The sequence below is a fragment of the Oncorhynchus nerka genome, linkage group LG26 (genome assembly GCF_034236695.1).
Source record: "Oncorhynchus nerka isolate Pitt River linkage group LG26, Oner_Uvic_2.0, whole genome shotgun sequence".
Classification (NCBI taxonomy): Eukaryota; Metazoa; Chordata; class Actinopteri; order Salmoniformes; family Salmonidae; genus Oncorhynchus; species Oncorhynchus nerka.
The window spans coordinates 941774-954222 of record NC_088421.1 but is presented as its reverse complement, the minus strand read 5'-3'; the positions used below and the strand labels follow the sequence as shown (position 1 = coordinate 954222).

Below are 12449 nucleotides of genomic sequence, written 5' to 3'. Positions count from 1 at the left end.
ATTTTCTATGGGGTTGAGATCTGGAGACTGGCTAGGCCACTCCAGGACCTTACGAAGCCACTCCTTCGTTGCCCGGGCGGTGTGTTTGGGATCATTGTCATGCTGAAAGACCCAGCCACATTTCATCTTCAATGCCCTTGCTGATGGAGGTTTTCACTCAAAATCTCACGATACATGGCCCCCATTCATTCTTTCCTTTACACGGATCAGTCGTCCTGGTCCTTTTGCAGAAAAACAGCCCCAAAGCTTGATGTTTCCACCCCCATGCTTCACAGTAGGTATGGTGTTCTTTGGATGCAACTCAGCATTCTTTGTCCTCCAAACACGACAAGTTAAAAATATAAATAAATATATTTTGGTTTCATCTGACCATGTGACATTCTCCCAATTTTCTTCTGGATCATCCAAATGCTCTCTTGCAAACTTCAGACGGGCCTGGACATGTACTGGCTTAAGCAGGGGGACACGTCTGGCACTGCAGGATTTGAGTCCCTGGCGGTGTAGTGTGTTACTGATGGTAGGCTTTGTTACTTTGATCCCAGTTCTCTGCAGGTCATTCACTAGGTCCCCGCGTGTGGTTCTGGGATTTTTGCTCACCGTTTTTGTGATCATTTTTACCCCACGGGGTGAGATTTTGCATGGAGCCCCAGATCGAGGGAGATTATCAGTGGTCTTGTATGTCTTCCATTTCCTAATAATTGCTCCCACAGTTGATTTCTTCAAACCAAGCTGCTTACCTATTGCAGATTCAGTCTTCCCAGCCTGGTGCAGGTCTACAATTTTGTTTCTGGTGTCCTTTGACAGCTCTTTGGTCTTGGCCATAGTGGAGTTTGGAGTGTGACTGTTTGGGGTTGTGGACAGGTGTCTTTTATACTGATAAGTTCAAACAGGTGCCATTAATACAGGTAACGAGTGGAGGACAGAGGAGCCTCTTAAAGAAGTGAAGGTCTGTGAGAGCCAGAAATCTTGCTTGTTTGTAGGTGACCAAATACTTATTTTCCACCATAATTTGCAAATAAATTCATAAAAAAATCCTACAATGTGATTTTCTGGATTATTTTTATCGTTTTGTCTGTCATAGTTGAAGTGTACCTATGATGAAAATTACAGGCCTCTCTCATCTTGTTAAGTGGGAGAACTTGCACAATTGGTGACTGACTAAATACTTTTTTGCCCCACTGTATATTTTAAAATAAGCCCATGTTTGAGAACGAAGTCACCAAAATAAAAACCTAGACAATCAGGGAGAATTTGAGTCACTCAGCATAACCCATGGCAAAATGTGTAGAATTGCAGGAAATTAGGTTTAACCCTTAGAAACTCAGATCCAGTTTTCCTTGGATAAAAATCAAAATCAGGATTGATAGGACTGCCGAAGGAAACTCCAAATAACATACAGTATTTATGATAAACAAAAAAATCTATGCAAATGTGAAATTGATGATAAAAAGACTGTGGGGGCTTTATTAGACATCAGTGCACCTTTTCACATTATCGATCATAGTCTGCTGCTGGAAAAACATATGGCTTTACACCCCATGTTATATTGTGGATAAAGAGTTCCTCTAACAGAACACAAAGGGTGTTCTTTAATGGAAGCCTCTACAACATAATCCTGGTAGAATCAGGAATTCCCCAGGGCATCTGTCTAGGCTCCTTACTTTTTTAATCTTTACAAATGACATGCCACTGGCTTTGAGTAACTACTCACTATAGAGTGTAGTGCGTACGGCCCCGCACGTCACTGAGGCCAAGCTTCCTGCCATCCAGGACCTCTATACCAGGCTGTGTCAAAATAAGGCCCGAAAAATTGCCAAAGACTCCAGCCACCCTAGTCATAGACTGTTCTCTATGCTACCGCACAGCAAGCGGTACCAGAGAACCAAGTCTAGGTCCAAAAGGCTTCTTAACAGAGTCTACCCCCAAGCCATAAGACTCCTGAAAAGCTAATCAAATGGCTACCTGGACTATTTGCAATGTCCCCCCACCCCCATTTTTACACTGCTGCTACTCTGTTTATTATCCATGCATAGTCACTTTACCTCTACCTACATATTACCTCAATTAGCTCGATTAACCGGTGCCCCCGCACATTGACCCTGCACCAGTACCCCCTGTATATAGCCTCGCTACTGTCATTTTATTATTGCTCCTTAATTATTTTTTATTTTTTTTACTTCAGTTTATTTTAGCAAATACTTTCACTTTTTTCCATAAAGCTGCATTGTTGGCCAAGGACTTGTATAAGTAAGCATTTCACTGGCTATTTGAAGAATCTGAAATATTTATTTGTTTAACACTTTTTTGGTTCCGACATGTTTCCACGTGTGTTATTTCATAGTGTTGATGTCTTTATTATTATAAAACATAGAAAATAGTCAAAATAAAGAAAACCCCTTGAATGAGTAGGTGTCATAAAACTTTTGACCGGTAGTGTATATATACAGTAGCTAAGAAAGAAATACTAAGTGTATGTTGTTTAACTGTTAGTAGCCTATGTGCCTCACCCTAATAATTTGGTCAATTTTCCCCTCATAATTTAGCCTACTGTTCTGACTTGGTGGTGCACATGTAGCCTGTTTTGGCGAAATGTCATCGAATATTGTAATAGGTTTCATTGTCTGCTTATATGCCCCCTTTATTTATCCTATGGTTCTGTCTTGGTGTACAGGGTGAAAACTGTAAGAAAGGCCTGTGTTCTGAATTCTGTCACAGTACATGTAAAAAGTGCAGTTTTTTAATTTTATATATTGACTCCGTCCGTCCTAGCTCGCTCATTATTATCTTAAATCGACATTATGGATTGCTTCTTATACAATCGTTGTCCCCTTGTGCCACAGATTCTAAATCTCAATTGTCAGTAGAAACCACATTTGTTTAAGCAAGTCATCATTTCAGCTATGTTTTTTTGAAAGGCAGTAAACGAGGCTGAATGAACCGTTTCACTGCCAGACAAGCCTCCGCTGATAGCCAGGTGTAGTGGTAAGGTGTTGAGACAGCTTTATGCAGGCCCTAAAAGTTTGTTGTCACTGTTATAGTGCAATTAATGTCTTGTTTAGTCTTGTGTAGTGGCTTTGCTGGCATGCATCCAAAAGTTTTTGGGGGAGTTTGCCCCACCAATATTTAAATGCTAAAACCACCACTGTGTTTGACAGTGTGATAGACTTTAGTCAAAAAATTATTTTTTCATGTTATTTTAATCTAATTTGACTGCCTGCATCAGTTACTTGAAGTGGAATAGAGTTCCATGTAGTAATGTGTGCCTGCCATAGTCTGTTCTGGACTTGGGGATTGTGAAGAGACCTCTTGTGGCGTACACGCGGGTGCCTGAGCTGTGTGCCAGTAGTTCAGACAGACAGATCGGTGCATTCAACATGTTAATACCTCTCATAAATACAAGTAGTGATGAAGTCAATCTCCCCTCCACTTTGAGCCAGGAGAAATTGACATGCATATAATTAATAGTAGCTCTCTGTGTATATCCAAGGGCCAACCGTGCTGCCGTGTTCTGAGCCTTAATTTTGTACACATTTTTCTATTGCGTTATTGACTGTAAGATTGTTTATCCCATCAGTAATTGTGTTGTTTTTGTCGCACTGCTTTGCTTCACCTTCGCCAGGTCACAGTTGTAAATGAGAACTTGTTCTCAACCGGCCTACCTGGTTAAATAAAGGTGAAATAAAATGTTCATTAAATAAAGAACGCAGAGCAGCGGTTTATTATGGATATCCTTCTCCCCATCTAAGCTACTGTTGTATCAACATGTTTTTACAATCCAGGGTAACTCCAAGCAGTTTAATCATCAACTTGCTCAATTTCCACATGATTTATTGCATGATTTAGTTGAGGTTAAAGGTTTAGTGAATGATTTGTCCCAAAAACAATGCTTTACATTAGAGAAATATTTAAGGCTAACTTATTCCTTGCCACCCACTAAAACTAACTGCAGCTCTTTGTTAAGTGTTGCAGTAATTTCAGTTGCTGTAGTAGCTGACGTGTGTAGTGGTGAGGCATCAGCATACAAAGACACTGGCTTTACTCAAAGTAGGTGGAATATCATTAGTAAAAATTGTATAAAGCAAGGGGCCAAACAGCTACCCTGGGGAATTCCTGATTCAAACTGGAATATGTTTGAGAGGCGTCCATTAAAGAACACCCTCTGTGTTCTGTTAGACAAGTAACTCTTAATCCACATCATAGCAGGGGGTGTAAAGCCATAACACAAGTTCTTCCAGCAGCAGAGTATGATCGCTAATGTCAAAAGCTGTACTGAAACTGAAGTCAGCCCACACAATCCTTTAATCATCAATTTCTCTCAGCCAATCAGTCATTTGTGTAAGTGTTGTGCTTGTTGAGTATCCTTCCATATAAGCGTGCTGAAAGTCTGTTGTCATTATTTTTCCTGTGAAACCAGCATTGCATCTGGTCAAACACCATTTTTTCCAGAAGTTTACTAAAGGTTGGTAATAGGCTGATTGGTAGGCTATTTAAGCCAGTAAAGGGGGCTTTACTATTCTTGGGTAGCGGAATGACTTTAGCTTCTCTCCAGGCCTGAGGGCACACGCTCTCTCGTAAGCTTAAATTGAAGAAGTTGCAATATCGTCCGCTATTATCCTTAGTGATTGTCAGACCCCGGTGGGTTGTCATTGTTGATAATTTTTTCACCTCTTCCACACTGACTCTAAAATCAATAGTTGTTTAGTGGTGTTAGATTCTGGATGAAACTTGGAACATTGTTATACGCAGAAGCATAGCATATAAAGGAGTGAAAGAGACTGGTTTTTACATCAGAAGTTAATCGTTATCTGTAGAAGACAGATGGCTTTGAAATGTGTTGGGTGTATGGGAAGAAGTCACAAGATTGCTATAGGGGAAGCGGGCGGACATCTGTGGATTAGGTGAAGGAGGGGTTGAGATCAGATCGGTTCCCCTGGAGGGAGAAATTATGGATTATTACCCTATTAACCTGTTCCGGTCTAACCATTATATGTAAGGATTGGAGACAAGGAGGGCCTAAATTGGAGTATATATATATACAGTTGCAGTCAGAAGTTTATATACACTTAGATTGGACTTAGACATTCATACACTTAGACATTTTTCAACCACTCCACAAATTTCTTGTTAAACTATTGTTTTGGCAAGTCGATTAGGACATCTACTTTGTGCATGATAAGTAATGTTTCCAACAATTGTTTACAGACAGATTATTTCACTTATAATTTGCTGTATCACAAACCTGACTCAGTTACACCAGCTGTCAGGAGGAATGGGCCAAAATTCACCCAACTTATTGTGGGAAGCTTGTGGAAGACTACCCGAAACATTTGACCCAAGTTAAACAATTTAAAGGCAATGCTACCAAATACGAATTGAGTGTATGTAAACTTCTGACCCACTGGGAATGTGATAAAAGAAATACAAGCTGAAATAAATCATTCTCTATTATTATTCTGACATTTCACATTCTTAAAATAAAGTGATGATCCTAACTGACCTAAGACATGGAATTTTCACTAGGATTAAATGTCAGGAATTGTGAAAAACCGAGGTCTGTCTGACTCTGGTATCATAACTGAGAATGGGATAAGTGATGATTTTAAATCGTTTTATCTCAACAGGTTTTTTATTTGAGAGAAACAGTGGTTTAATTGACCCTGGTCAGTCAATCGACTGCTCTACCAAGCCTCTAGCCGACTTGCTGGTTAACGCGTCTACTTCTAGTGAATTGGTTTCATTTCAACAATTTACTACCTGTGATGTACTAGATGCCTTGCTTAAGATTGATGATTGATACGCTTAATCCATTTTTGCTGCAGCTCTACAACCGATTGCGGAATCATTAACCATGTGGTGACCCTTGAGACCTAAATACTTATTGTCCTCTTTTTAAACTTAATTGCCTAGCTAAAAGATACAAATCATTGATTAATTCTCAACTAAGAACTTTCTTATCTTTGAAATGTATTCTAAATGTTTTAGACCAGGTCATGGCACTCTGCTGCATCCCTAGTTACATGTATAAATGATGTGGGTAACAGGATGGATAAAAGGAAACATTGTGCGGGCCTCTTCATTGACCTGTCATAGGCCTCCGATACTGTTGATCACTCATTGCGAATTGTGAGGCTTTCCTCAATTGGCCTGCATGTAACTGGTTTACAAATTACTTGAAAAACATGACTCAAATGTGTATCTTCTGATGGTGTCAAATCTGGACAGAACGAAAGGTGTACCGCAGGGGTCGATTCTGGGTCTGTACTTTGTAATATGTTTACATTAACAATATCGACTTTTCTGTAAAAAAACAACATGTACCTGCACTTGTATGCCGCATCAATGATACTGTCGTGTATGCCATTGCCCCCACGGTTGACCAAGCGCTATCGGAACTACAGCATGCTTTCATTGTATTACAGAAAAACTGGCCTGAAATTAGTATTGAATACAGGTAAAACTAAGTACAGGTTGATCTCTAGAATAGACAAAAATTTGATGATTTAAGCATATGTACTTTGGATGGTTCTTATACTGATCGTGTCCCTGCTTACAAATATCTGGGCATCTGGATAGGTGAAAAGCTGTCTTTAAAAGCATATTGATGAGTTAGTTAAGAAGCTGAGAATACAAATGGGCTTCTTCTATAGAAAGCGGATTATTCAGTTGACGTTCCCATCGATCCTAGACTATAGCACTGCGCTTTGATACCGGCAACAGTTTTAGTACTCATCACTGCATTCTCTACCAGGCAGTTGTTTGGCCCTCTGAAGTTTGAATTATTGCTATGTTTGAATATATAAAGCTCTTTTACAAAAACTCCCTTACTAAACCATTACTAACTCATTACTAAACTTTAGACATGAGTTACCACACCTCAGTCTCAGGGATGCCTAACTCTGGGAATTCCTTTGGTCTCTACTGAGTTAGGTAAATCAGCTTTTAAATTTTCCTCCACCTTATTTGTGGAACAATTTTCAAAATGTTCTTAAATTTGATGTTTTGGTACCTCTAGGGGAATTGAGAAACCTGATTGTTTTCTTTCTGCTTGCATTTTGTATTTTGATGTGTGTATTTTCTATCATTTCTGTAATTCAAGGCTCATCTGAAAAAGACGCATTGGTCTCAGAAAATAAAATAAAAAATACCTGGTGTACGAATACTTGTTGTTCCCTCTGTTGTTCTGTAGTTTTACTACAGGCTGTGGGAGACAGGAAACATTAGTACTAATTTAACAGTAGCAAATAGAGCATTTTTTATTACATTTGTTTTGAAAAGTTAAACTGCTGAAAAATGTTGGGTGTCCAATTTAATAATAACTTTTGCTTGAAATAACTTTTGCTCCTGACAGAGCTGTAAAGTGCTTTTCAGACACTTTACACAAAGCAATAAAAAAATCTAAACTCAAATAGACTTAAAAATCAGTATGAGAGCTAAAGCTAAGCAATGATACCAGAGCTAAGGTCTGAGATGAAAGTAAGCATTTCAAGTCAAACCAGTATGCCATCTGTCATGAACAGCCTTCCTACCTATGCCAGTCTTCCCTCCCTCCCATCCATCCACTTTCTTTCTATGCCTCTCACCTTCCTGCAGGTGTTTATCATTCTCTGTTCTTCTTTGGTTGAGGTAATCATGGGAATGCGGCAAACCCCCTCATAGACATCCCTTTGTTTCTGTGGGACATCAAAGGCATTTGATTCACATGAACATCTGACTCACACTATGGGAGGCTGACACTTTGGGCATTCAACACACAAACATTGAGATCCAATGTAAGCATTGGAGATTGTATGTGCATAATAGTTGTTTGACTAACATACAGTACATTGCACTTTGAAAGCCTTTTGATAAAACTTACAGATTTAGCTTAAAGACAAAAAAGAGTGAAGGACTAGAGATCGACCGATTAAATCGTAATGGCCTATTAATTAGGGCCAATTTCAAGTTTATAACAATCGGAAATAGGTATTTTTGGGCGCCGATTTGCCAATTTTTTTTTATATATACCTTTATTTAACTAGGCAAGTCAGTTAAGAACACATTCATATTTTCAATGATGGCCTAGGAACGGTGGGTTAACTGCCTAGTTCAGGGGCAGAATGACAGATATTCACCGTGTCAGCTCGGGGGATCCAATCTTGCAACCTTACAGTTAACTAGTCCAACGCAATAACAACCTGCCTCTCTCTCGTTGCGCTCCACAAGGAGACTGCATGTTACGCGAATGCAGTAAGCCACGGTAAATTGCTAGCTAGCATCAAACTTATCTTATAAAAAAAACAATCAATCATAATCACTAGTTAACTACACATGGTTGATGATATTACTAGATATTATAATATAATCTGCATTATAATCTGACTGAGCATACAAGTATCTGACTGAGCGGTGGTAGGCAGAAGCAGGCGCGTAAACATTAATTCAAACAGCACTTTCGTGCGTTTTGCCAGCAGCTCTTCGTTGTGCGTCAAGCATTGCGCTGTTTATGACTTCAAGCCTATCAACTCCTGAGATGAGGCTGGTGTAACAGAAGTGAAATGGCTAGCTAGTTAGCGCACGCTAATAGCGTTTCAAACGTCACTCGCTCTGAGCCTTTGAGTGGTTGTTTCCCTTGCTCTGCATGGGTAACACTGCTTCGATGGTGGCTGTTGTCGTTGTGTTGCTGGTTCGAGCGAGGAGAGGGACGGAAGCTATACTGTTACACTGGCAATACTAAAGTGCCTATAAGAACATCCAATAGTCAAAGGTTAACCTGTTGCTTCTACCCTCTACTTTTTTTGAACATTCTGTTAAAAATCGCGCAACATTTCAGCGCCCTGCTACTCATGCCAGGAATATAGTATATGCATTTGCTTAGTCTGTGTGGATAGAAAACACTCAGACGTTTATAAAACTGGTTAAATCACTGTGAACCACAATTAATTGACTGAGGTTGCAGTACCTACAGCTTCCACACGGTGTCTAGAGTCTTGTCATTTCCCTTCAAGTTTTTTCTTGGTCAAACACATGCAGGGCACCGTATCTCCTATGGTCTAGGACCGGATATTTTTGTTGAGTTTCTAGCCGGACATTTTTCCAGACGGACAGCTAATGATCTTTACATCGCCTCCTGATGAATTTTATCGCTTATTAACGTTTACTAATACCTAAAGTTGCATTACAAACGTATTTCGAAGTGTTTTGTGAAAGTTTATCGTCGACTTTTTGAATTTTAAAAAATGACGTTACGTTTTGAAACGATGTTTTTTTCGTTTATCACACAGTCTACATATAACGATATCTAGGCTTTATATGGACCGATTTAATCGAAATAAAGACCCAATAGTGTTTATGGGACATCTAGGAGTGCCAACAAAGAAGATGGAGAAAGGTAATGAATGTTTTCTATTTTATTGTGCGGTTTGTGTAACGCCGAAATGCTAATTATTTTGTTTACGTCCCCTGCGGGTCTTTTGGGGTGTTACATGCTATCAGATAATAGCTTCTCATGCTTTCGCCGAAAAGCATTTTAAAAATCTGACTTGTTGCCTGGATTCACAACGAGTGTAGCTTTAATTGGATACCCTGCATGTGTATTTTAATGAACGTTTGAGTTTTAACTAATACTATTAGCATTTAGCGTAGCGCATTTGCATTTCCAGAGCTCTAGTTGGGACGCAAGCGTCCCGAGTAGAAGCAAGAGGTTAATGAAATACAAATGGTATAAAGAGGGAAATAGTCCTATAATTCCTATAATAACTACAACCTAAAACTTCTTACCTGGGAATATTGAAGACTCATGTTAAAAGGAACCACCAGCTTTCATATGTTCTCATGTTCTGAGCAAGGAACTGAAACGTTAGCACATATTGCACTTTGTTTTTGCATTATTTAAACCAAATTGAACATGTTTCATTATTTACTTGAGGCTAAATTGATTTTATTGATGTATTATATTAAGTTAAAATAAGTGTTCAGTATTGTTGTAATTGTCATTATTACAATTAAAAAATATATATATATTGTCCGATTAATCGCTATCGGCTTTTTTGGTCCTCCAATAATCGGTATCAGCGTTGAAAAATCATAAATCGGTCGACCTCTATGAAGGACATTTAATTTTACTGATACTCAATGATAATTTGCTTTGGGTCAGTCTGGGTCTTACCTGCATGGCAGAAGTGCAGTGCTGGACTAGTCCCTGGACCCTGTAGTACTGAGCCTCCTTCAGAACTTCCTCCAGCTCTCGGTGGGACTCCGGAAGCGGTACCGAGCCGTCCCGCATAAAGTTCAGCACCAAGCCAAAATGGCGACCACACCTGTCCAACACTACCCAGCCTAAGAAAAGAGGAAAAATATTGAGTGAGCACTGATAGGCAAGAATCACTCATCTAAATTTCACATTTTTACATGTGTCGATTGCTTTAGGAATTCTTGAGGACATTGATAAAACAAAAAAGGTAAATAAGTCACATCCCGACACACGCTGCAAACGGGAGTAAATGGTGAGCACCGTTATTCAGTCGTTGATATGGGTGTAACCATTTGAAATATCAAAACCAGTGCAGTAGCACACAGCACAAAATTGCCCTCTGAGCCACCATAAATCACAACATTCTTCAACTGGTTGTTCAGTACAGCATTGTTTCCAATAAATTGAATGATGCACACCGTTATGTCCTGCTGAACACAGCCCAGTGTTTCCAATCCGTTCCTTTGGCCCCCATAGGACTACATGTTTTCTTCCAGCATTAGCAAACCTGATTCGCAACATTTGTGACCATTAGTTGCCTAGTTGTACAAAGTGTGGTAGTGCTGGACAGGAACAAAAATGTGCAAGCCTGCGTGATCCTAGAATAAAATATTGGGAAACACTGGCATACATAAATAACACACATACAGTTGAAGTCGGAAGGTTACATATACACCTCAGCCAAATACTTTTAAACTCAGTTTTTCACAGTTCCTGACATTTAATCCTAGTAAAAAGTCCCTGTCTTAGGTCAGTTAGGATCACCACTTTATTTTAGTAATGTGAAATGTCACAACAGTAGAGAATTATTTATTTCAGCTTGTATTTCCAGTGGGTCAGAAGTGTACATACACTCAACTAGTATTTGGTAGCATTTCCTTTAAATTGTTTAACTTGGGTCAAACGTTTCATGTAGCCTTCCACAATCTTCCCACAATAAGTTGGGTGAATTTTGGCCCATTCCTCCTGACAGAGCTGGCGTAACAGTCAGGTTTGTAGGCCTCCTTGCTCACACATGCTTTTTCAGTTCTGCCCAAAAATGCTCTGTAGGATTGAGTTCAGGGCTTTGTGATGGCCACTCCAATACCTTGACTTTGTTGTCCTTAAGACATTTTGCCACAACCTTGGAAGTATGCTTGGGGTCATTGTCCATTTAGAAGACCCATTTACTACCAAGCTTTAACTTTCTGACTGATGTCTTGAGATGTTGCTTCAATATATCAACATAATGTTCTGTCCTCATGATGCCATCTATTTTGTGAAGTGCACCAGTCCCTCCTGCAGCAAAGCACCCCCACAACATGATGCTGCCACCCCCATGCTTCACGGTTGGGATGGTGTTCTTCGGCTTGCAAGCCTCCTCCTTTTTCCTCCAAACATAACGATGGTCATTATGGCCAAACAGTTCTATTTTTGTTTCATCAGACCAGAGGACATTTCTCCAAAAAGTACAATCTTTGTCCCCATGTGCAGTTCCAAACCGTAGTCTGGCTTTATGGCGGTTTTGGAGCCGTGGCTTCTTCCTTTCTGAGCGGCATTTCAGGTTATGTCGATATTGGACTCGTTTTACTGTGGATATAAATACTTTTGTACCTGTTTCCGCCAGCATCTTCACAAGGTCCTTTGTTGTTGTTCTGGGATTGCACACCAAAGTACATTCACCTCTATGAGACAGACAGTCTCCTTACTGAGCGGTATGACAGCTGCGTGGTCCCATGGTGTTTATACTTGCGTACTATTGTTTATACAGATGAACGTGGTACCTTGTAAATTGCTACCAAGGATGAACCAGACAATTTTTTTTTCTGAGGTCTTAGCTGATTTCTTTTCATTTTCCCATGATGTCAAGAAAAGAGGCACTGAGTTTTAAGGTAGGCCTTGAAATAAATCCACCTCCGATTGACTCAAATGATGTCAATTAGCCTATCAGAAGATTCTAAAGCCATGACATCATTTTCTGGAATTTTCCAAGTTGTTTAAAGGCACAGTCAACTTAGTGTATGTGGGGGTTCTCGGGGGTGGGGTATGGAATTAATTTATTCTTAATTCTTCCTGGGGGGGGGGGGGGTCTTGGGAAGGTTTGGGTTCACATTCTTTGGCCTGGTAGTAGATTGGTCAACATGCCCTTGAGCAGGGCATCGAGCCTGGATTCTTCTGTGTGTCGCTCTGAGTGGGAATCTGTTGGATGACTGGTATGATGTAGTTATTGAGCAGCTTCATA

The 12449-nt window shown here is 39.8% G+C and overlaps 1 protein-coding gene across 3 annotated transcripts in view; it reads right to left on the bottom strand.

Annotated features, from left to right (window-relative positions):
• kctd13 (potassium channel tetramerization domain containing 13) overlaps positions 1-12449 on the bottom strand; it is a 39497-nt gene that overhangs the window by 11156 nt on the left and 15892 nt on the right. For all 3 annotated transcript variants that reach the window (XM_029635208.2, XM_029635207.2, XM_065011072.1), the window contains 3 exons: positions 10145-10314; positions 7581-7670; positions 7146-7198 (listed from right to left, as the gene is read on the bottom strand). In XM_029635208.2, coding sequence (XP_029491068.1) covers positions 7146-7198; positions 7581-7670; positions 10145-10314 — 313 coding nt within the window. The remainder of the gene's footprint in view (positions 1-7145; positions 7199-7580; positions 7671-10144; positions 10315-12449) is intronic.